Source organism: Ovis canadensis, chromosome 4 (genome assembly GCF_042477335.2).
Source record: "Ovis canadensis isolate MfBH-ARS-UI-01 breed Bighorn chromosome 4, ARS-UI_OviCan_v2, whole genome shotgun sequence".
In the NCBI taxonomy this organism is placed as follows: domain Eukaryota; kingdom Metazoa; phylum Chordata; class Mammalia; order Artiodactyla; family Bovidae; genus Ovis; species Ovis canadensis.
In genome coordinates this window covers 77,188,006-77,212,487 of record NC_091248.1, presented here as the reverse complement: position 1 = coordinate 77,212,487, position 24,482 = coordinate 77,188,006, and the positions used below count along the sequence as shown (strand labels likewise).

At 41.9% G+C, this 24,482-nt stretch overlaps 1 protein-coding gene across 3 annotated transcripts in view; it reads left to right on the top strand.

Moving 5' to 3' along the window:
• Window positions 1-865: 865 nt before the first annotated feature.
• The window catches only part of NPSR1 (neuropeptide S receptor 1), a 152,598-nt gene continuing 128,981 nt past the window's right edge, over window positions 866-24,482 (top strand). For all 3 annotated transcript variants that reach the window (XM_069586705.1, XM_069586703.1, XM_069586704.1), the window contains exon 1: window positions 866-1,009. In XM_069586705.1, the coding sequence (XP_069442806.1) occupies window positions 866-1,009 (144 nt within the window). The remainder of the gene's footprint in view (window positions 1,010-24,482) is intronic.

Below are 24,482 nucleotides of genomic sequence, written 5' to 3'. Positions count from 1 at the left end.
GCTGTGGGATCTTGGACAAGTCGTTTCACCACTGAGCAGCAGCCTCTTCTAGTGTCAAATGAGAATATAAAGATACATTCCCTGCCTACCTCTCAGAGTTGTTTTGGACATCAAATAAAAGAACATCAAGATGATACGAATATCTACAAAACACCAGTCCCAGTCACATCATGAGAGTTGGTGGTTGACTGACAAGCACAAACCCCAGGCTTTTCTGAAGCATTGCCCTCTGAAAACCTAGAGTAGAATCAGGGGTGTGAGACTCAAGCGTGCTCTTTGCTCACATTTACTGAAATAACGTGCAGGCTACTAAGCAAATGCGTGAGTGAGGATCGTAAGTCAGAAGGTAACCTCAGTTGAAAAAAATGCATCATTATGATTTGATTTCAGAAAGGCAAACATGACCTGAATAAATCAAGGGGCTGTGGAATCCAAATTCCTGTCTTGTTGAAGCTGGAGCAGATGTGGGGGGCAGGGTGGTCTGTTCCAGAAGTGAGGAAAAGTGCAACTGAGCAGGAAGGACTGCCTGGGGAGCCATGTGGATTGCTGTGAGGGGCTCCTGCCAGCTTTCTGGGGCAAGACCACCCCCACCTCTGGGCAGGTACATGGAGTGTTGAGGCTGCGCCGGCTACTGGATCATAACTGCCGAGGAGTAAGCACCACGTGGATTGAGAAGGCAGGCAGAGCTCTTTAGTGAGGTGGGTTCCGGGAGGGCTCTGAGCCTATTCTCAGCTGAGCTTCAGAAGAAGCTCAGGGAGGCAGAGGAGGGCAGAGCCGCAGCTGCTGCCTGGCTCTCAAGAAGAGGGCTGGACTCTCTCCATCGGCTGCAGGCTCAAGGACAGCGGGACTCCACTCCACCTGAGCCATGCCGGCCAACCTCACAGAGGGCAGCGCCAAGTCCAGTGGGACTGGGCAGGCACTGAATTCTCCTGTCCTTTGTACTGAAACAGTGACTTTCACTGCAGAGGTGGAAGGAGAGGAATGGGGCTCCTTCTACTACTCCTTCAAGGTAAGTTTCCTGCCTTACACTCTGAACACTGATTTTAAATAATAAGACAAAGTAGAATTTTAAGTTAAAAGATCACAGCCAATATTATGAATGAGTGTAGCTTATTTTCTTTACTAAAAAGAGTTTTGAAAAAAACTGATGAGCTATAAAAGTAAGTTTTTCATATTGTGCTAGGATCTATATCATCATTTCTTAAGAATATTTGTTTTGCTTTGTTTTTTTCCCTGCTGCTGCTACAAATGTAAGAGTCATGAGTAACATTTGTAAGTGGATGACTTTTTAATTTTCCCCTGTCCTTAGATGAAAGTACTTTCAGTTAATCTCATAGTAGTGCTTGAAATGTCTGTTCCTCATAAGGGTTATTGTTGTGAGTTTTTTGTTAGGAGCATCAGAGGTTTGTAAAGCCCACATCACCCAGGACAGTACCTGTTGCAATGAGGGACATAGTGCTGAGTAAGGAAAGAAGGACCGCACTTTCTGTGCTGATCCTTTGCGGTGAACATCAGAGGGAAATAAGGTCCTTAACTGTAGTCGGTGATGTTACTGTTCACAACAAGTTCCCTCCTAAAAGAAATGAGGAAATCAGAGTTTAGTAAGTTTCACTTTCAAAATATCCAAGGGCCACATTGAGGAAGAGGCCATTGTTAGGCTGATACTGTTTCCTCTTCCATAAAATTGTGGTCAGGAATAAACCGGGCATCCAGAAAATAGTTTCCTGCGTCTTGCATGGAATGCAGGGATGTCAGGTTATTTCACAGGCTGCCTGACAGTGCATTCAGCTGTTACATTAATTCCCAGGACTCAAACTGGTCTTTCATACTTCAAGAAAAATTCTAGCAGTTTTTTCTTTTTTTTTTTAATCCTCTGGATGTTCTTGAAATGATTTGGTTTTTATTGACAAGGTAGAATTTGCTGTAATATCTACCTTGGAGCTTTGCTTCTTTGCCAACACTCAGAGTAAAACTTTCAGCAGGGAGCTGCCCTGGAAGCCAGCCTCACTGGTGTTCGAGAGCCCTAGAGAAAATGTAGCAAAGCAGAGTGGAACAAGTCACTTAGGCGGATTGCATGGACTCATCCCTAGGCACCACTTCCTAATGCATTCGTGCACACACACAGCCCAGCTGCCCAGATCTACAACAGAAAATAGAAACTGAAATTGGAGTGGGGTGCCATTTACCATTGACTGAATAATCCCCTCTGAAATCAGCCTTCAGATCCAGAGATTCTATCTTGGAGAGGCACGCTTTCTGCACCCAGAAAGCATACTGCTCCTCTCAGAGATGCTGCCTCTGCAGCCTTTTTGGTATTTATAGAACATGACAGCAAACAGAATGAAGAAAGAGTGGCCACTGCGGAAAGGACAATAATCAGCAATAAGACAGTTGTTCTGAGAGTCAGGCAATAATCAGCTGAAATCTCATTTGCCATTTTTTTTTTTAATACAGCTCTGAAGGGGAAGTTTTGAGTGTTTGGACAAACAAACCCCTACTCACTCTCTTCTGGTGTTTGAACTCTGTCCTAGCAACATCATCTCCAGGCACTATGGAAAATCACATCATTTTCATCTCATTTCTATTAATAAGTTTGCCCTCCAGCAATTGAACCACTAGACAAGGAGAGAAAGAGAAAGAAAGAAAATACGTCTGATCAGGAACTTAGAATGTTCTGTTTCATTTTTTGAAAAATATAATCATTCATTAAAGCAGTGATTTTTAGCTACACAACAGTCAGTAGCAGTGTTGGTAAAGAACTAGCTTAAGTGTCTTAAGCTAATGTGTAACTTTTTCCACCACCCCCTTTGAGCACAAGCAGTTTTGATGCAAGCTCTTGTTCCTTGTGATCCTTTTATCCCACACGTGTCTCAAGAAGAAAGTCAGAACTGTGTTTGTGAATTGTCTCCCAACCATGTCCTTTTAATCTCCATCGCCTTTTCCAAAAGCAGTAGAAACATCATCAAAAACAAAGTGGTAACAGCAGTAAAAGTAGGAGAATAATAGCAATAGCAAAAGCCGTACATTTCATTGGCCGTGGGCTTTCTTGGTGACGTGAATCTTTCTGAATGACTTTGTGAAGTGTCTCATTTAATCCTCAACCCATGGTGTACCTTTCATTTCGAATGCCTTTCATCTTCATCTGAGTTTATCTAAATTCAACCCAGTCTTTAAGGCTCCTCTTGGGTTGCTTCCTCCCTGAAGACCCCCAAACTCATCCCTCCTCTGAGTTCCGGTAGTGTCTGGAGGACACCCCTTCTCTTTGCCACTTAATCCAACTCTGTGCTCAACTGCTGTTCCAAAAATGTGTCAGGTCAATGTGCAACAGTCATTAAGCACCTCAAGTGAAAGTAATGACTAATGTTTGTTTCATGTTTGCTCCAAAACCCAGCAACCCTGCGTGTCCTACTCAATAAACATTTACTGCATAAATGAACTGTGGGTCTGTGTTCTGTTTCTGTCTGCCATCTACATGTTGTCAGACTGGGCAACAGAAAGTTTGCTTTCTCAGTGACAGAGGTGAGGATCTTATTCACTGCTACTCCACAGGTCAGCCCCTGCCCTGCCAGGTCTTTATCAACTGTATTCACTGAGGTCTTTCTCTGTAGGCACATTTAGCTCATCCTTATTCCATTTCTAAGCCAATGTGATGAAGGTAAGTAATAGTTTCCAGTGGGTGGAATACAAAAGTAAATGTATCATCATACACTGTAGCTCATACTGGTTTAGCCCTAGCGAACCCACACCCACCCATTGCTGTCTGCCCTAGTCTTAGCTGCTTTTCTCAGTCTACATGCCTGGGCTTCTAACCTACTTACTTATGTAGCCCTCAAGTTCTCCTCCAAACCCAAAGCTCTCTTGGCAGAAGATAAGATATCCATGTCTAAATCTTACCAGCCCTTTCTTCACAAGCTTGGAGGCTTTCCTTTCTTCCCATCTCTATCTCCATATTCTTGCCCCTGCTCCTCACTGCGCTAACCCACTCTGCCATCCTTTGTAGATTCTTGGATACCAGCAGGAAGGGCAGACGTGAGTTCACCACTTTCTTCTTCCATCGTGGGTTTCACATGACTAAAGCTCTGTGGTCCTGGGTTCAAGATTCTCAGCTCAGGCCCTGGTTTATTTCACAGTGTTCAGTGTCTCATATGTTCAAGTTTCCATCTAGTTCACCTCATCCATTTCTAGTCCCCAGCACCAGGCACTCCTATGGGCTTCAAGAATCTACCAAACATCTTTAAGGAAGATGGGCCCTGGCTCATAAGAAAGTGAACGGAGGGCCTGAATATAAGACTGTTCAGTGGAAGACAAAGATGAAACTCTTCTTAATAGCCTTAATTTTGCTGGTAAATTCACTTGCAAAATGTCCTGAATCCCTGATTCCTGATGATGAGAAAATTAATTCAAAGTACTGGGAGGGAAACCTACTTGAATTAGTAAATTGCTGAAATTATAAAATAATGCAAAACAACTCAGTTTTATTACTCTCAGGTGAGGGGAGAAACAGGAACCAAGATTGCAAAGATATTACTTGACAATGATCTTTTTTTGAATCTCCTTTAGTGGGTCATTGCCAATGATATGCAATTAGCCTAACTATTGTTTATATGTAAATGGTTGCTTCTAAGTGCTTGAGGGTGATTGGACACAGTTTGTTCCCTTTGTTTCGCTCCCTCTGCCTGCTGTCTCTTAATTTTCTTAAAACATTCCTCCTCCATTAATACAACAAAAGCAAATTCCAGTTCAACCCATGTCTCAATTATCTCACACTAGACTTAAAGAAACATTTAACAATATAAAGAATCTGAAGTGTACCATTCTTGTTCTTATTATATTTAGATTGACAATTCCTTTGTAAGAACACCCTCTACCTGCTGTGGACCAGCACTTTCACTTTCAGTGGCTGCCGCTTCAGCTCTCTCTGTGCCCACCTGCCTGCTTCTCTGCACACTCCTTTAGTCCCACCTTGGCCCTATAGGACTTGCCTGTCTCCTTTCCTGCCTTGCGCCTCAGAACAATGTCAGGGATGCCCTTCCTGGAGTCCAGGAGCCCTTGGTTCCTGTCCTTTCAAGGTACTTCCTGAAACTTATAACAATGATTCTTGCATTTTATCACTCATCCTTCTGTCCTCTTCTGTTCGTACTGAGTTTCTAGAGCCGAATACTGTGACTGCTCATAGGGAATTACTACTAGTTTTGCAAAGTTAAATAATTATTAAAGGTCTGCTATCACTGCCTAATCCTGTTGGGCACACCTAGCACGCTACTCTCCAATCCCCTGCCCTGGACCAGCACTGTACCACATCCAACTTCACCCCATGCCCCTGAGAAAGGCACACATTTCATTGCTTGGCTTTATTGACAAGCCTGTCATGCAATTCCAAAGTTATATACTCTCGTGTGTGAAAAGGGAAAACTCTCTCAACCAACTTTCTCTTTGTATCACTGATCTCTTTGTATCACATCATCTGATGGCAGGTAACGATCGTAGTTAATTCAGAGTAAGTGCAGAATTGCAGTTTTTCAGCCTGTGAAGGGTCTGACTCAGGAAAGGCATCTAAGTTCTAGGAATGATGCTTCTAGAGTGTGTGTGTCCATACATGTGTGGTTGGAGTGAGGGAGCAAGTCTGACCTGGGGAGGAACCTGGGCCACTAGGCATTGACTGAGATAAAGAGTCCTGTCTGGCTTTCAGAAGTGATCGTGCTTGTTCCAGATTCTTGTCAGGATCTACATCAGGCTCGGGTCAGGCTGCGCTGCCTTCTGCAGCAGCATCCGTTTGTCCCATCTCCCTTCAAGTGCTCGGGTGTTCACACCTCCCTCCTCCCCTCTCTCAACCCTCTGAAATTCTGCATCCTTCCTGGGAAAGAAAAGTTTGACTGCTTGCCTCCCAGCTTTGGTCTGGTCCTCTGTCTCCCCACGAGGCCATTAACTATCCAATTGCCACCTCACGAGAGCTGGGTGAATCCCCGGGGTCTGCCATCCCCTGGTTCCTGTACGGTAAACGGAGCTCGCTGCTCTCTAATCCTGTGCTCCCAACCTTGTTCTCTTCTTCTCTTTTCCTGTGGTAGCCTTGGGGCGGGGGGCGGGGTGGGGGAGGGTGCTGTACAAATCCTCTCATCATTGTCTAAGTCTCCTCACACTCCACACCACTGTTGTACCGTCTGACACTCCTGTCTCCCACTGCCTGCTTTCTCTGTGGTGGGGAACATGACTAGACTGTTTGCCACCAAATGAATACAAGACACATCCTCTTGCAAAGGAAAAAGACATGTCTCTTCAAGCTGTTTATGATATCCTTCGAGAGGTATTTTGAGAGCCGGGAGCTGACTTATTTCTCTTTGTCTGCATTGCTGGAGTAAAAACTGTACCCAGAGGCCAGACGGAGTAGAGCTCTCTGGCTGCCTAAGCCCCGAGAGGTTTTCTCAAGAAAGTGGAAAAGAGCATATTCATTAATGCTTCAAAAAGAAAAAAAATTATATATATATCTCACCCTGTCATCCTTGAAGTAATTTCCTGTTGATAGCGGGTAAGAACATTTCGAGCTATGTACTGAAGTAGACGAGAAATGTAATTTTATTTTCTGTAACTGAACTTGGCTTCTCCTGGACCTCTCAGCTCAGCTGATGGCAGAAGAAGTAGCCTAGTCATGCCCAGGTATACTCAGGCTCTCGAATCCTCCCCGTCACTGTAGCGAGGCACAGGCTGTAAAACAGGACTGCTGACGTCAGCTCCCAGTGCTTCCGCCATCTGGCTGAGAACTGGAGGGAGCTCACGCCTACCTATGCATCGGTTTATTCGTCCGACAAATGGTGCTAATAACTGAATCTTCCTTCAGAGGATTGTTGTGACAAGTTAAGTGGTTAAATGTTTGTGGGGCCGTTAAGGACAGTGATGGCCTTGAGTACAGTGTTTCAGAAATGTTAGCGGTTATAGCCCCAGGGGTGAATTGTTACACTCCTTTCTGAAGCTCCTGAGAGACGAGGCGCCACCGTTACCAACACAAAAGAAACTTCTGAAGATACTAAGAGAGATCCGTGTACTGGAAGATCTCCAAGATCGCTTCGTATGCTTTAGGCCCCCAAACAGTGGTGCTGAACTGTTTCATTTCTCTCAATTAGACCATGGAAAATGTAGGATAAGGGATCTAGAGATGATTCCCCTTCCTTCTTTATCATCCAGATGCCACATCTAATTTTCACCTATGCAAGCTTAATGGCTTACTATAGGAAGGGCTTTTTACAGAGATAGGAAATTATACCCCATCCAGAAGGGATGAATTTCTACCATGGTAGAAAGATTTTCTGGGCCACAAGATGGCAAAACCACCAAGGTCATGATGAAGTCATTAACGAATAACCAGGGTTCTTATCTTTTTGTAGAGGCAATATTGACATCTGCCTAAAAATGATGGGTCTCTTATAGTTGGCAGCACCTTACAGTTAACAACTTGATATCATATGATTTCATCTGACTCACCATCAGCTCTAGGAGGATTTAAAAGTAGCATTCCTTTTTTTAACCTGATGTGAACACAAGGCCTGATAGAAGTTAAGGGTGTGAATTTTCTAAAACATAAATGAAAGAAAGCAAGAAACAAACAAAGAAAGGAAGAAAAAAAGGAAAAATAAACATGGTTCTACTGCCGATTTTAGTTGGATAGGATAGGTGTCTGTAATAGCAAAAAACTAAACCCCACGGTTTCCCTAGAGGACTGGGTGACTGGAAATCTGTACATCCACTTTGGCGGAGGGCAGGGGGTTGGGGGAAGAGGGTTATATCCCTGGTCAAAGAAGTAAAATCCCACAAGCCTCATACAGCTTGACAATAATAATAATAATAACAAAGTCCCATTAATTTAAAAAACGAAACCAAAAAAGTCTACACCTTGAATCTCAGTGGTTTAACACATTAAAAGTTTATTTTTCTCTCACATCCCAGTTGCAAACAGGTCAACTTGTATCTCTGCTTTCTAGAATAAGCAGTTTCCAAGGGAGATGGCAATACTTACCCTGTCTGCTTTGGCCTGAAATGATGCATGACTGACTCCAGTTCCGCTGGCAAGAATTAGTTGTTGGGCATAGGAAATGTAGCTTAACTGAATGCCCCCAGTGCAGGGAACATAGTACCAAGCATGGTTTGACCTTCACCTTCTGCACAATAAAACTCAAACTCTCCAAACTAGCCTTCTAGCTTTTCACAATATGACTGCCCCTCCTCCCCCATTTCGCTCCTCTCCTGCACCATGCCTCACTGGATACTGTATTCCAGGGAAATATTATCTTTGGCAGAAATGCCTTTTTCATAGCATTTCTCACCATGCCTTTTTCTTCTGATATCACATCTAAGCTCAATTGCCCCATCATCTGTGAAGAATTCAAGTTTGTTTAGTAGATCAGCACTGCCACTATTCTTATGTTTCCAAAGCACTTCAAGTCTTTGTGTGACAAGATTCATCTCTTGACGTGCATGTCTGCCTACACACACACACACACACACACACACACACACACGTGTGTGCACATAAACATAGATCGACGCACATACAGATACATACACACATACATGATGTCAGTCATTTTAAGGCAGCTCGAGATCCCACTACCCCTAGGGTAGTGCCTGACAACATGGTAGACAAATGGTCAAAACATGTTTTATTGAATGAAAGAGCATATTGAGAAACAATCTGTGTAACAAGTTTATTTCTGAGGTCTCAGCAAATTCATGTGAAAACATTAAAGTAGATGGAGTGTTAATCCTTATTCTCCAAGCCATCAGGTTAAACTTAAAGGCACCATGATTTGGGGGAATTCCTGACACAGACGGAGAAGCGTAGTAGGCTACAGTCCATGGGGTCACAAAGAGTTGGACACGACTGAGTGACTTCACTTTTCTTCACTGACACCATAGCAAGCCCTGTTGGAGGCCGGGGGCCGGGGCGGGGGGGTTGTGTGTGTATGTGTGTGTGTGTCTTTTAGTCTCTTGGTCACGTCCAACTCTTTGCGACCCCAAGGATTATAGCCCTCCAGGCTCTTCTGACCCTGGGATTCTCCCAGCAAGAACACTGGAGAGGGTTGCCAGTTCCCAATCCAGCGATCAAACTCACATTTCCCACATTGCAGGCAGACTCTGCCATCTGAGTCACCAAGGAAGTCCAGATCATTAGACCTATAGCAAACAACATCCCCTTCCCTTGCTCCCCTTCCCTTGCTGCCAGCTCAGCTTCCATATCTGAGGCTGGAAAGCCATACACTTCTGAGCCCTAAGACACCAAGTGGGTATTGGGAAAGTGTGTTAGCATTCACATCCCTGCTCTCTGTTTATGTGTTCTGATGCCTGATTATAGAAGCTCAGTCACAGAGACCTTCTGCAAAGTGCAGAGGGCAGAGAGTACCATCTGTGGACAACAGGAAGAATCGGCTCCAGTGGGGAGAATGGATCAGCCTTGTCTACTAGAATGTCAATCAGGTGGTCACGCGTGGTTCCTGTCTCCTGCCTCTGGACACTTCAAGCAGAAAAGGTGTTTATCCTGTGAACACTGAGCCTACAGCTGCTTTCACTGTGTAGGGCCCTATTCTAGGGACTAGGGAGTCAAAGAGGATTTATCATTGTCCTAAGGGGCTGGGAAACTAATGTTTTCATTCAACAAATATTACTAAGATTACTTAACCTTTTAAATTCTTAACACCTATAGAAATTAAAAGACGCTTACTCCTTGGAAGAAAAGTTATGACCAACCTAGCTAGCATGTTGAAAAGCAGAGACATTACTTTGCCAACAAAGGTCTGTCTAGTCAAGGCTATGGTTTTTCCAGTGGTCATGTATGGATGTGAGAATTGGACTGTGAAGAAAGCTGAGCGCCGAAGAATTGATGCTTTTGAGCTGTGGTGTTGGAGAAGACTCTTGAGAGTCCCTGGGACTGCAAGGAGATCCAACCAGTCCATCCTGAAGGAGATCATCCCTGGGATTTCTTTGGAAGGAATGATACTAAAGCTGAAACTCCAGTACTTTGGCCACCTCATGCGAAGAGTTGACTCATTGGAAAAGACTCTGATGCTGGGAGGGATTGGGGTAGGAGGAGAAGGGGATGACAGAGGATGAGACGGCTGGATGGCATCACTGACTCAATGGACGTGAGTTTGAGTGAACTCCGGGAGTTGGTGATGGACAGGGTGGCCTGGTGAGCTGCATTCAGGGGGTAGCAAAGAGTCGGACATGACTGAGCGACTGAACTGAACTGAACTGAATTGATAATAAACATAAATAGTTTTTCTCAATTTAATTTAAATTTGAAAATAAATTAAATATCATATCTAAAAATAAGTCATGCATGCATACTAAATTGCTTCAATTGTGTTCAACTCTTTGTGACCCTATGGACTGTAGCCCACCAGGCTCCTTTGTCCGTGACGGTTCTCCAGGCAAGAATACTGGAGTGGGTTTTCATGCCCTTCTCCAAGGGATCTTCCTGACGCAGGGATCAAACCCATGTATCTTATGTTTCCTGTGTTGGCAGATGATTCTTTATCACTAGGACCACCTGAGAAACCCCCAAATCAAGATATAATTCAGAATATAATCTTTTAAACTATATTCTTTTCCTTCCCATGTCATGTACTCCTTTATGAAGTTGAGAATCACAGATGGGCTTGACTGAGTATTACTTTAGGCAGTGGGGTTTCAAAGATGCACAAAACAGGTATCATATTGTCAGACAATTCTGTCTAACAGGGGAAAGGTATACTCAGCCAATAGTTATGATGCAAGGGAAGAGAAGGCAGTCACTTAGAAGAAAAGACAGTCACTTAGAAGAAAAGACAGTGAGGGGATGACAGAAGGAGGTAAAACAAATTAAAAAGAAGGATTTCTGCATCGAAAATCAAGTTGATCTTCATTGAAGGGAGGTAAATGGAAGCTTTCAGTTTAGATAAAAGAGTTAAAGAGATTAAAAAAGACCCAGGTGGACCTTCAGACTAAACAATATGGATTTTTTTTTTTTTTGTCCTTATAGGCCATAAGAAATCTTTAGAGTTTTTTTTAGCAAAAACGCTAACAGCAAAAACTGTGCCGAGAGAGGTTAATCAGGCTGCAGAGTAGGGAGTGGGGTGTAGGGAGGGAACACTGAGGAAAGAGAGTCCGTTATGGTGACCCAATGAGAGGCGTCAGTGCTCAGCAAGATAAGGATTGCCTGAGAGTGGGCAGGCAGAAGCAGTGGGACTTTCTGTCAGATCATATGCAGGGCTTGGGGAATCGGAGAAGATTGGCAGAGGCAAGGAATGGCAATAACATAGGGGCTCAAATTGATAAGCTTATTCTAAAGTGTATGTGGAAAGGCAAAGGAAATTGACTAGCCACAATAGCTCTCAAAAACAATAAAGTTAGGGAACTCACACTGGCTGGTTATGACCTTCTCTAAAGCAATAGTGTGGTACTAGGAAAAGGATACACATCCAGAAATGGAACAGGATAAAGAGTCCAGAAATAGACACAGTCATATCTGGTCAATTAATTTTTGAGAAAGATATAAAGGCATCTCAATAGAGAAAATCAAAATTGTTGCTGGAACAAATAGATAACTACATGTGAAAAGGGAACCCCTGCCCAAACCTCACACCCCATAAAAATTAACATCAAATGGATCATATATCTAAGTGTAAAACCTAAAATAAAAGAAAAAGAAAACATAGAAGGCAAACTTTGTCACCTTAGATTAGGCCATGATTTCTTACGTACAGCACTAGTGGCACAGTCCATAAAAGAAAAATCCGATGAACTGGACTTCATTAAGAACTTCTATAATTTAAAAGATGCTATGAAGAGAATAAAAAGGCTAACCACATACTAGGAGAAAATGTCTATAAATCACAAATAATTTTCATCCAGAAGATACAGAAAATTCTTAAAGCTCAATACAAAGAAAAAGACCCCAACTTCAAACAATAGCAAAGTTTCAAACAGACATATCACCAAATGGCGACTAAACACATGAAAAAATTCTTAACCTCATTTGTCACTGGTGAAATGCAAATTAAAACCTCAGTGAAATACCATCACACACTCATTAGAATGACTAAAATAAAAATATACTGAAGATATCAAGAACTGGCGAAGATATGAAGCAACCAACTAGAACCATCATACATTACTGACAGCAAAGAAAATGATAAAGACAGTTGGGAAAACTTTTTGCCATTTTCTTATAAAGTTAAACGTACGTTTATTACGCAAGTCCAAAATCCTACTCCTGAGTATTCGTTCAAGACAAATAATGTAAAAGCCTCTATGTCAATACTTACAGTGGCTTTATCTTAAATTGCTAAAAATTGGAAGCAACTCTAATGTCCAGTGGCTAGAAAATGGATAAGCTGTAGTATATCTGTGCAATGGAATGTTACTTGGCAATAAAAAGGAATAAGCTTATAGATATACAGAACAGAATGGATGAATTTCAAATGCATTATGCTAAATGAAAGGAGCCGGATTCAAAATGCTGTAATGATTTCATTTACATGATGTTGAGAAAGCAAAACTCTAAGGACAGAAAGCAAATCAGTGGTTGCTGTGAAGAGACTGGCTACAAAACGGCACTGGAGACCCCCTTTAGATGACAGAAATATTCTATATCTTGATTGCAATGATGGTTAAGTTTGTCAAAACTACAAAACTAACATTCAAAGGATGACTTTTCCTCTGTATAAAGTACTACTTAATAAAAATTTATTCTATAGAGAGTTTCTCCAATGTCAACAGCCATGCCACCTCAATAAGACACTCAGAGAGTCTCAAAGAGTGAATGAACCCTATCATAGACTTAGCACTTTGCTTGGCATAAATATAGGCAAGTAATCCAGAATATGGCTCTATGAATGTTTTCCAATTTCCTCCTTATTTCTACTTTACAAGTAGACATTAACCATTAGCCATTTAGTATGAGTCTTTACTATGCAAGCTTCCCTGGTAGCTCAGTGGTTTAAACTCCATCTGCCAGTGCAGGAGATGCAGATTTGATCCCTGGTCCGGGAAGATCCCCTGGAGAAGGAAATGGCAACCCACTCCAGTATTCTTGCCTAGGAAATCTCATGGAAAGAGGAGCCTAGCAGGCTACAGGCCATAGGATCGCAAAGAGTCAGACATGACTTAGTGACCAAAAAACAACTTGACTATATAATATTTACTACTAGTGAGAAATATTGATGATGCTACAAATTTTCGGACAAATCAACAGCAGAGGTGAAAGAAGGAGGTCCTATATAGGCTCCTGAAAATAGCAATGCTATTTGGTTGACCCCATAGTTATTCTCAACCCTCTTCTCATTTTCCCAGCCAAATACTCACTAGCCTAGTCTCCCTTGCAATAAACAGCCTAGTGCTCCCTTGCAGCACAGTTTGAGAAACTTAATTGAAAGTCTATGAGATTTCTGACAAAGATTCCACTTTTCTTTGATAGAAGGAGAAAGACATGGCTTGAATTTTCTTTCCTCCCTTGAATTCAGACACAATGCATGGCACTTCAGCAGCCATTTTGCAGCCACAAAAGAAAAGCTAAGGCAATTTCAAAGAGTGCAGGACAGCAGCTGTGTATCTTCAGATTTCTTATTGTATGAAAAATATCTTTGTTCAAGCCACTGTAAAGTGGACTTTCTTTTATTTTGAGTCATAAACTTGCCCAAGTGATAAAAATACCAAGTGCAAAACTATATATCCAGGTTACCAAAGCCAAGCCCTTGAAAGTGGACCACAGAGAATCAAAGACATTTCATTTATTCTGCATTTGGGCAGGGCAGGAGCTGGCTCTGCTCATGTTTTTCATCCTACTATTATCTATTATCTAGATTACTGTTATCTAGATTACAAAAGGATTGAATAGAGTTTTATAAACATTGATTCAGACAGGACTGTATGTTTCCGAGTAACCAAGAAAGAGATGGTTTCTCCTCCTTCCCAAAGAAAAGAGCCCTAAATTTTTCAGAATGATTCTTCACATGTCAGATAATGACAGTGCTATTCACTTAGGTAATTTTATGGGGAAAAAACAATCTGAAGGCACTTTTAAAAACATTATTTCAAAAAACTACCCAAAACATTAGCTCATTTTTTTCATGACAGCTCAATAAGAAGATTTTTATTCTCTTCCCTGATGCACAAGGAATCACATCCCTTCCTTACAGTTTAAACAAGCAAGGGAAGTGCAAGAAATGGGCTTTGGGCCTCAAACTAATTCTATATCATGCTACCCTGAGCACATCACACGGCTTCTCTGGATCCAGGAAGCTCAGCCGTGAGAGCAAAACAATAACGATGTCCCTTCAGGATGGTGAAGAAGGGAAGGAGCCAAGTCTTAGGTGAGAAGTGACATTTTGGGTGGGAGCTGGAGGAGGGTAATCATGGAATTCTACTCAATAATTTCCTGGGAGGGTCCTACCAACCCAAAGGGGTTCAGGGGTGAGGGTGGGCTAATGCCCTTCTCTTCAAAGACCAGCCTCACAGATCCTTCAGCTCAGATTTATCCTCCCAAACTCCCCACCCACTCAGATTCTCCATCCTCCCCCCATCCAAACTATTCTCCCTTCTTAAAGATAAATAAAGCCAAAACTTCCAGGGACATCTCTCCTTTTTAGTTTCATTGATATTTCTCCTGCGGAAAGAAATAGGTGGTTGTAGAGAAATAACAAGCAAGCATGACTTTGACATGATTCACAAGAACCCAGACTAAGCTTTCCCATTCTCTCACACACCATATTTCTCCCTCCCCAACCTCCTCTGCCTGCCCTCACCCCTACCACGGCATTCAGCGTGGACTTTGCATACACGCAGTGTGTGCTAAGTGGCTTTAGTCATGTCAGACTCTTTGCAACGCTACGGGCTGTGGCCCACCAGGCTCCTGTGTCCATGGAATACTCCAGGCAAGAATACCGGAGATGGTTGCCATTCCCTTCTCCAGGGGATCTTCCCAACCCAGGGATCAAACCCGTGTCTTTTACGTTTCCATGTTGGCAGGCAGGTTCTTTATCACTACATGGAATTTGCATGCTCTGCTTTTAAAAAAAATTGTTTTTCTCCATCTTTTGCTTAGTCCTCCTGTCATCCCCCAATTTTTTTTCCCTCAATAAATCGATTCCAAGTATTTACATGAAAGCCATTCTGAGTAAACAAATTCCTTCCCTCAGGTGTCTCTCCCACAGCCTTCCTGATCTCCCAAGGTTATTTGCATTTTTTAAAAGAACTTTGCTTCATTTAAATAAACCCGTACTCTCCTGAGCATACTGGGCATGAGATAGCAAAGGTTACTTAGGATCTAGAGGATTGTTGGAACTTCTTGAAAAAGCAGCAGCAGCAGGGAATAAGATTCCCCTTGATTCTGCTTCTTCCAGCTCTTGAAGTCTCCTTGCCTTGCTCTTCTGCTGGACAGGAGCTGTGATTCACCCAGGACCGCGGTGTTCCAGGCTCTGCACTGGACGAACGATTTCCCCACAGCACTCAGAATTCTATTTGCATACAAGTATTGAACCCAAGTGTTTGCTTAAGAACAATTATTCACAGCTCTTAATTTAATAAAAAATGAAAGGGAACACTGTTAGTGCCCAAGTGGAAGTTTCCTTTCTTTTATCTGGTATTGTGCAGCATTGCCCTTGGTAATCCATACCTATAGAAGATATTCTTTTGATTAAGAATAAATTTGATTACCTTTCCAATGTACTCAGTCCCTTTTGATATTTTTTTTTCTTTTTTTTTGGCACAGGTTGGGATAAAAATGCAAAAATGCAAAAGGTGTTCAAGCATACAGAAACTATGAGAAGACTTTATAAACTGGGAAGCACTAGTCAAATTTAGGATAGCAATAATTCACAGTGCTAAGCATTAGAACTTCTTGTACCACACTGCGCTGTGTGTGCATGCTCAGTCGGGTCTGACTCTTTGAGACCCCATGGCTTGTAGCCCACCAGGCTCCTCTGTCCACGGGATTTTCCAGGCAAGAGTGGGATCAAACCCTGATCTCTTGTGTCTCCTGCATTAGCAGGTGGATTCTTGACTGCTGCACCACCAGGAAAGCCCATGCTAACCATTAGTGAAATGTAAAAAACAAAATTTGAATAAATGAAAAGGCATGTGATGCTCCAGGACAGGAAAACTAAATTTTGTGAAGATGTCAGTTCTCCCCAATTTCTTTATAGTGTTAAAAAACCTTTAATCAAGGCTTTAATGTGATTGTTTTAATTTGACAAAATAACTTAAAAGCTCAGTTTTAAAAAGGTAAGTAAAGCTAAGAGATTTGAACATAAATGTTAATGAGGAAGAGGGATTTTTCTCCATCAGTTACTAAAAAATATAAACCTGCATTAAGCAAAACATTTTAGAATTAACACAGTAATAGACAGGTTCATAATAACAAATAGCTTTCTTTAAAAATAAAACCTTAGTCATATATGAACTTAACACTACAAAGAAACTATAAAAAATAGTAAGAAGGAATGAATATTTTGGCAGTTAGAGCATTGGGTGAATGGGTGGTGAGTTTTACCTCATGTAAAGTTGTAAGATCAATTTCAGTTGGATTTTGTAACTAAGTTTTTACAAAATAGATAGGAAAAAAGCATACTTATTAGACTGATTTCAGATGAGCAAGAACTTTCTAAGCCTAACAAAACATTTAAACAGAAACAAAAAACTAAGGAAAGTATTTTCAATAAAATAAATATATAATATTTATATACATATAAATATTTATAATATTACATATTATGTCTTATGTAATAATACTACAAATACAACATAATTAAAGGTCTTAATATATAAAAGCTCTTAGGAAAAAATGGTATTTCTATTAGAAAAAAACAGGCAAAGAAAATGAAAAGCATTTTAGATTAAATGTAGAGTTAAAAGAATGCATAAAAAGTATTATTTGCTAGTGTCCTGAATAATACAAATTTAACCATGAAACATAGTATGAAATATATCAAACTGGTAAAAATTAAAGACAAATATTACAAAAGCATATGACAGTCTTGTAGACTGGTGGGAGAGTAGATGCGGACAACCAGGTGATTGCACACAATTTGCTGTGTCTTTGGTAATACACGGCAAGCCTAAAAAATATATTTACATATTGACTTGGTAGGTTTGCTTGCAGGATTAAACCTTAAGAATAGTAGAGAAATATTCAAGAAAAGTTTTGGCATGGTCTTATGTGTTAAACTATTTCATGTAGTATACATCTGACAATAGAAAATTAAAATTGTAATGCAACCATCAGATGGAATATTAAGGAATATTATGCACCTATAATAATCATTGTTCCTCATTCAATGCTAAAGATTTTTAAGTACAATAAACTGCATATATAAAATATTCCAGTTCAGTTCAGTTCAGTCGCTCAGTCATGTCCGACTCTTTGCGACCCCATGAACCGCAGCACGCCAGGCCTCCCTGTCCATCACCAACTCCTGGAGTTCACCCAAACTCATGTCCATTGAGTCAGTGATGCCATCCAACCATCTCATCCTCTGTCATCCCCCTCTCCTCCTGCTCTCAATCTTTCCCAGCATCAGGGTCTTTTCCAGTGTGTCAGCTCTTTGCATCAGGTGGCCAAAATATTGGAGTTTCAGCTTCAACATCAGTCCTTCCAATGAACACCCAGGTTGTACAGATATTTAAATATCTATATATATCCAGATATTTAGATATATAACCAGAAAATATGGAAAGGAATATATCCAAAGTGGGAAAGTGAGTGAGAAATTCTCTCTGGAAGGTGAGCATTTGTCTTCGTACTTTTAAAATATTTTACTAAGTTTTGACCATCAGTGCATATTACTTTTATTACCAGAAAAGACAAAATAATCACATATAATATACCATGCAATGTCTCAAATATATTTTGCACATTGTATTTCCATGGAAGTAAATGAAAGAATCAGTTTCCTTTGCAGACAAATGACAAGGGAGGCTGAAAAAAGCATCTGAAAGCAAACACCTTTGTGGTAGAGAAGTTGGTCAAAATGGGGGGAGGGGCGGTATCAGGTAATGAATTGGCCCCCAAGGATCACACACTGAGGGGCCTGAGGACTGCCAGTGTCTCCCTAGTAATTAACTGTGTGGATGCAGGTGCGATTTGCTCTTTTAATAATGAAGGTTATACACTTTCAAAGCTAAAGCAGAATTCAGGAATTTAGTGGGGGGAAATGCAGTGATTCTCCTATTTCATTTCTTTTTTCCCTCTCCCATATCGCTCCTCTTAGAATGTTTTTCCACTGTGACCCCAATAGATACTTTAATAGTGATTTCTGGATTAAGCGTGCAACCTGTGAATTATCTATTTCTTTAAAACTCCATTTTCCAATTGTGTTGTTTTTCTACTATCATTGGGAAGGGCTGACCCATAAAGTGCACTTGGTTTCCATGTTGAGAACTGCAGGAAGGTGGATTAGACAGAAGCAAACATCAGGGTTAGAGGACCAAGCCCACTTAGGGCACTGGCCACTGCTGGGAACTAGGGCTTCTGAGTATAGGCCCAAGGGGATGTGGCCATCTCCATCAAAATCCAAGAGGCTCAGGCAGAGTGGGAGCGATGCTTGGAGTCAGGCAGGTGCCTGCATCTGTCGACCTTGGCTAGGCTCCCATGGAGCCTATAAACTGACTGATGAGAGGTGGAGGGACTAGTGTTCAACCCTGGGCTGGGGAGGCCTGCATGTAGGGAACTGGATAGGACACAGGAAGCCAAAGAGACAGGCAAGGAACTGCAAGGACAACAGAAACCAAAGCAGAATACCAGCTGTCACTAGGTGTACACTAACTCACTAGCTTTTTAAACTCTGTTGACCAACCACTCAATTTAGATGCACAGAAAATAATAGTAATATAGGACAGTCTCCCTGGAATCGTCATTCAGGCCTTCTCAGGCCTCTTTCCCCAACCCATTCTCATTTACCAGGATGTTCAGCTCCATGCATTATCCTCATATCTGCCTGTGCTCTTTCACTTGCTCACTTTGCCAGATTCCTTCTGGCTACTTGAGTTTGAGCCTCCTGGATGGACTGTAAACTATGGAAGCGACAGATTAAATGTATCACAGATTGAAGGTCTGAGCTGAGATAAACCCTCAGGGGGAAGGCTCCTCAGACACTTTTCCCTACTTAGTAGCACCTCCAAGACAGAAAAGAAATTCCTGCAGGCTTATTTTTTAATCTGTGAATCATGCAGAAGAATAGTTTCTTGGTATTTTTATCACACAGTAATCCTTTGATTTCTACTACATTGCAGAGATTTGGATCCAATTTACCCAAATGTTAGTTTTCTATATTTCAAGGGTCTGGAGCTCAAATAGCAATTTAAATGTTAATCTCAGTTTTTGGTACATAGCAGATACTTCATTCGTTTGTTCAACAAATATTAATTTCCACCTGGACTTGGAGCCCAGTGGATTTTAAGATGATTTCTAGCATGCGCAGTCTGATATACTATGAGAATTCAGATGGAATACCAGAATTTAAATGCCTCAAAGCTTCCAATACACCCTATTTGTGATTAATCTGGAGGTTCTTTTGAGATCCAAGAATGACTCACAAGAAGGAACTCACGCTGAAATGAATGTGGGACATGGGCATTTCTGCTTCTGGTGAAATCCAAGAATTCACTAGTAACCAGGAAACTGCATCACTCAGTCATGCAAAGGCAGCCTTGATCTGCACCAAAGCCTGATAGAAATGAGAACAATTAGGCAGTGAGTGGCTAACATTGCTAACTAAACATAAAATATGACCCATGGCAGTAATGATCAAATACTCCAGATCAATATCTAACCCTTTCTGGTCAGAGTAGAAAGAGCTTATACAATATGTCCTGGAAGCTAAACTAAGAAATAAATGTTAAGCAGAGAATTGCTTCTCTGTTCAGCCCAGTTTGAAGAAGCTAAAGTTGAATTCTCTCACCCATGATAGTGGTATTAAGAGATAAGGCAACGAAGATAAGTGGAGAAGAGTCCAGATAGAGAGGAATTTTTTCTTTTGGTAGCAAGTTCTTTTAACTCAAGACAAAGACCCAGAGTGGACCTTTCTCCACTTTTGAAATAGTTTTTAGGGCACAAATCTACTATCTTCTTATAAGCCTTTCTCTGCTCCATGACCACACCTAATGTTTGTGGATGGGCCGTGTCTGTCTTCACTAACCTAAAATTTTTCAGTCTGCCTTTCCTCATACTATTCCCAGACAACCTACTTGTTTGCTTGATTACATCTACTCATTTTTCAGACCCAGCTCACACCTTAATCTCTCCAGGCTATACCTTTTGATCAACCATCCCAGTCCCTCCTCAGTTTCTTCCAAGGTGCCCCTTACTGGGGATTCTACAGCACCTCCATCCCAGTAGCTCACATTGGACTTTTTTGTTTACATATATGCCTCTACCATCAGACTAGGCGTTCCTTATCCTAACCTTCCCTCTATGGTGCTATGGAACTTCTGTGGACCTGTAGTAAAGATCCAAAATTATGCCAAACTTTGCTGCTAGATTCTCAATAAATGTTTGTTGAGCTTGATTATACAGAATGAGAACCAATATAACCACAATCACAACATGATTTCAAGGACAGTTTCCCAGTTCCAGCCTGAGTATCATTTGTGCCCCAATCTATAGGTATATCAAGGCTTTCCTCTCAGGCTAAATGCCTTGCCCCTTTATATACCACATGAGAGATCACAGGACGATTCTTAGCGCCCAACTATTTGGGACCATTTTGGCTGACAGCCCTACTGTCAACCTCAACAGACTTGGGCTGTGACAGTACCTCCTAACCCATTCACGTTCTCTATTCTTCATGCAGGAGGCCCCCTGCCAGCAGGTCCCACCAGGCGTTAGTAAGAGGATGCAATGTACATTTCTGTTCTAGACCCCTGTTAAAATGATATGAAAAGGCTTACAAAAACAAATAGCTGAAATTAACATCTACATGTACATGTAGCTTTTTGTAATAGCAACTAATTAAAAACTCTCATAGCTATTATTTTCATAATTGAGTATTACCAATGAGAGTTATCCTGGAAGTTATCCAAGACAGAATCCCCAGTGGTCTAGGTAAAACAGCTATAAAAGGTGAGTGTAGATAAGTGGTTGTGATGACAATAATTCCACAGAGGGTGTCTCCAAGCCGGGTTACTGGCAGGATGGTGAAAATGCAGATTTTCAAAAGGGGCATCAGTAGGAAGTGGCTGTGGGGAAGAAGCCAAGGCGAGCACTTGTGAGCAAGCTGAGTCCTACCCTGTGCCTCCTGGTTGACTGTCTTACTGGTTGTTGGCCACTTGGCAGTGCTTCCTTAGCAGCAGGTGGGGCGAGGCTTGGGGAAAAATTGGGACAAGCTACTGAGTGACAGGTTTCCAACTGTTCAGAAATGGTCATTACCCAAGGATCTACAGATCCTCTTAATGCATCTCATTCCCCAAGTCTAATGAAGCAGCTTTGGGAATCCAAAGCTTTGTAGTCGGGTCCTGCCTGTCTCACTTTAAACTGTGCGCTCCCTGCGTTACATAGTGATTCAGCCTCAGTGGAACAGGATGTTTTCAAAGCTCTGCTTTTGGTGTTTCCAACCCACCTAAGCAAAATTTCTGAGGCTTGGAGTAGGATTTAGAACCTGTGTGCTATGAATGACAGGGGGCACACGGGTCTCAGTGACAGGACTGTAGAGCTTATTGGTTTGTTGATTGAGAACTGAGTCTGAATCATAACCTTTCTGAGACTTCATTCCCTCTCTTGGGAAGTACGATGTATTTGCTGCTTCCTGTGTTTGAGATATTCATCCTCAACATCATAGAAATAACAAGAACCACAAAATGAACCGTGAAAATGTAAAGGGTACAGAAAGCCCTGTACTCCCTGGGGCAGACGATGCGGCTGCAGCTTGTGTGATATTTACAGCTTCCGTTGCATGGAAGCCACATGTCAGTCCAGGGTTCATCCATACAGACACATATTGAGCACTGACCTTACTCTCAGTCCTCGGGGAGGCAGTTGTGAAGCTGATTCAGCTTCAGAAACCCAGCTTCAGACAAGTTTGGGTCAGAAGGAAAATGAAGATCTGCTTCCCACCTGAAAATTGAAAATAAATGAGGCAACTTTACCATCTCTGGCCGAAAATTCAAGCAGAAAATCACTACCAGTAAACATGGTATGGACTTTTCCGTCAGGCGAAGCCATGTTCAAGTTCCGGCTGCATTGCTTAGGAGCCAGGCACTCTAGGTAGCAACTTCTTCTTACTTCCTTACCTGTAAGATTGAGGACAGAGTCATCTCGTCAGTCAGGCTGCAATAACTGCACAGGGCAATCACCAACAAGGGTTTACTGAGCACCCATCATACGCTACAAACTCAGTCAGTCAGGTGCCAGACCAACAACGGGATTCGCGCAAATAATGTTAGTTCCCATTCACCCTGTGATGGTTAAAGATACCTTAGGGACGTTTTGTTTGCTTTCAGTTTCCAGGACTTCACTGGAAAAGAAGATTATCATTCTTTGGGTTTAGATAAATCATGTCTTCCTCTTCAGACAAATCTGACATATCTAGTTTCAACTAGAGTCATTTAGCTAAATGTCCTGTATTTCCTGGGATGATGTTCATTCTTGTGATGTTATAAGTACCTTTGGCCTTGTCATCAACCGTATTATTAAGTTCTTTCTATAGGGAAGATCGGAGAAGGCGATGGCACCCCACTCTGGTACTCTTGCCTGGAAAATCCCATGGATGGAGGAGCCAAGTAGGCTGCAGTCCATGGGGTCGGGAAGAGTTGGACATGATCGAGAGACTTCACTTTCACTTTTCACTTTCATGCATTGGAGAAGGAAATGGCAACCCACTCCAGCGTTCTTTCCTGGAGAATCCCAGGGATGGGGGAGCCTGGTGGGCTGCCATCTATGGGGTTGCACAGAGTCAGACACAACTGAAGCGACTTAGCAGCAGCAGCAGCATAGGAAGATAAAATGCCAGTCTGGAATGGTGACCCAGACTTAATGCCTGATCTCATGGAAATCCTTTTGACTCTGGAAGCATATCCCATGGGGTCAAATTGCAAGCATCAGCCCTGTCCCAGCACCAGCATCATCAAGAGAACGCTACAATTCATCCCTCTTAAACCAACGTCGTAATTTTCTGATCTGCTGGGAGCTGGCATCATTTCATGGTGTCATTAACTTTAGGTTAAAAGCAAATTAATTAGTCATAAGCCCACAACTATGTAACCGAGTTGAAAACACACTCAGTTCAGTTCAGTCGCTCAGTCGTGTCCGACTCTTTGCGACCCCATGAATCGCAGCACGCCAGGCCTCCTTGTCCATCACCAACTCCCGGAGTTCACTCAAACTCACGTCCATCGAGTTGGTGACGCCATCCAGACATCTCATCCTCTGTCGTCCCCTTCTCCTCCTGCCCCCAATCCCTCCCAGCATCAGAGTCTTTTCCAATGAGTCAACTCTTCTCATGAGGTGGCCAAAGTACGGGAGTTTCAGCTTTAGCATCATTCTTTCCAAAGAATACCCAGGGCTGATCTCCTTTAGAATGGACTGGTTGGATCTCCTTGCAGTCCAAGGGACTTTCAAGAGTCTATAGTCATTGAAAAATTCCAAATTCACTTACTACCTCTGTTCTGTATTAAGCCTCTGGCTTGAATTTTTGCCTCACATGACCACTAGGGGGCATTTAATCCCCAACTATATTCTGAAATAGTTCACAAACTCTACGTTTGCAGGAAGGAGTGCAGATTAGGTTCGGGGGAAATTTCAACAGACTGGCACGGAAAGTGGGATGAAGAGGGTAAATTCAAGCATCATTCTTAAAAAGTAGTCAATTATTTATAAATCACTGCCCAAACCTAAATATAGTCCATGAACCTAAAAAGGAGATAAACCAATTTTTATGTTGTGTGTGCTATGCATCAGACACTGAGCTAGATATATTCGCTTTCATCATCATCTCTATCCATCACAAGTACCCTGAGACAGATTGCATTTCTGTCATCCTTTTATAAGTGAGAAAACAGGCTCAAAGAGGTTATCACTTACTGATGCATCACGCATCCAGCAATCAGTAAAGAACCTGATCCCAGATCAGGCAGGTTTGAAAACCTACTCACTTTTCTACTAAACAGCTCACAGGACTGTGATGCTCAAATGCCTCTAAACTTGTTTCCCCGATCCCCATCATCGTAGTTTTCCAAATCTTCATATTACCTTGGGACGTGGGTGTACGTTTTGGTGTATGTGCGTGCATAGGCTAAGAATGCTATGAATAAAAGGATCCTACAGCTAGGTGATTGTTTTTATACTTAATGACCTTTGGACAATTGATGACACACAGGGGATCTAATTTTAACAGTATAACTTATACAGTCTAAGTGCTTTAGTCTGCTTTGTAGTGTCAACACTTTGTACTATACACAATTCATCGATATTGGATGAATTAATAAATACACATGGCTCTTAGAAAATTACAGTAGGGAGCTTCTTCCAT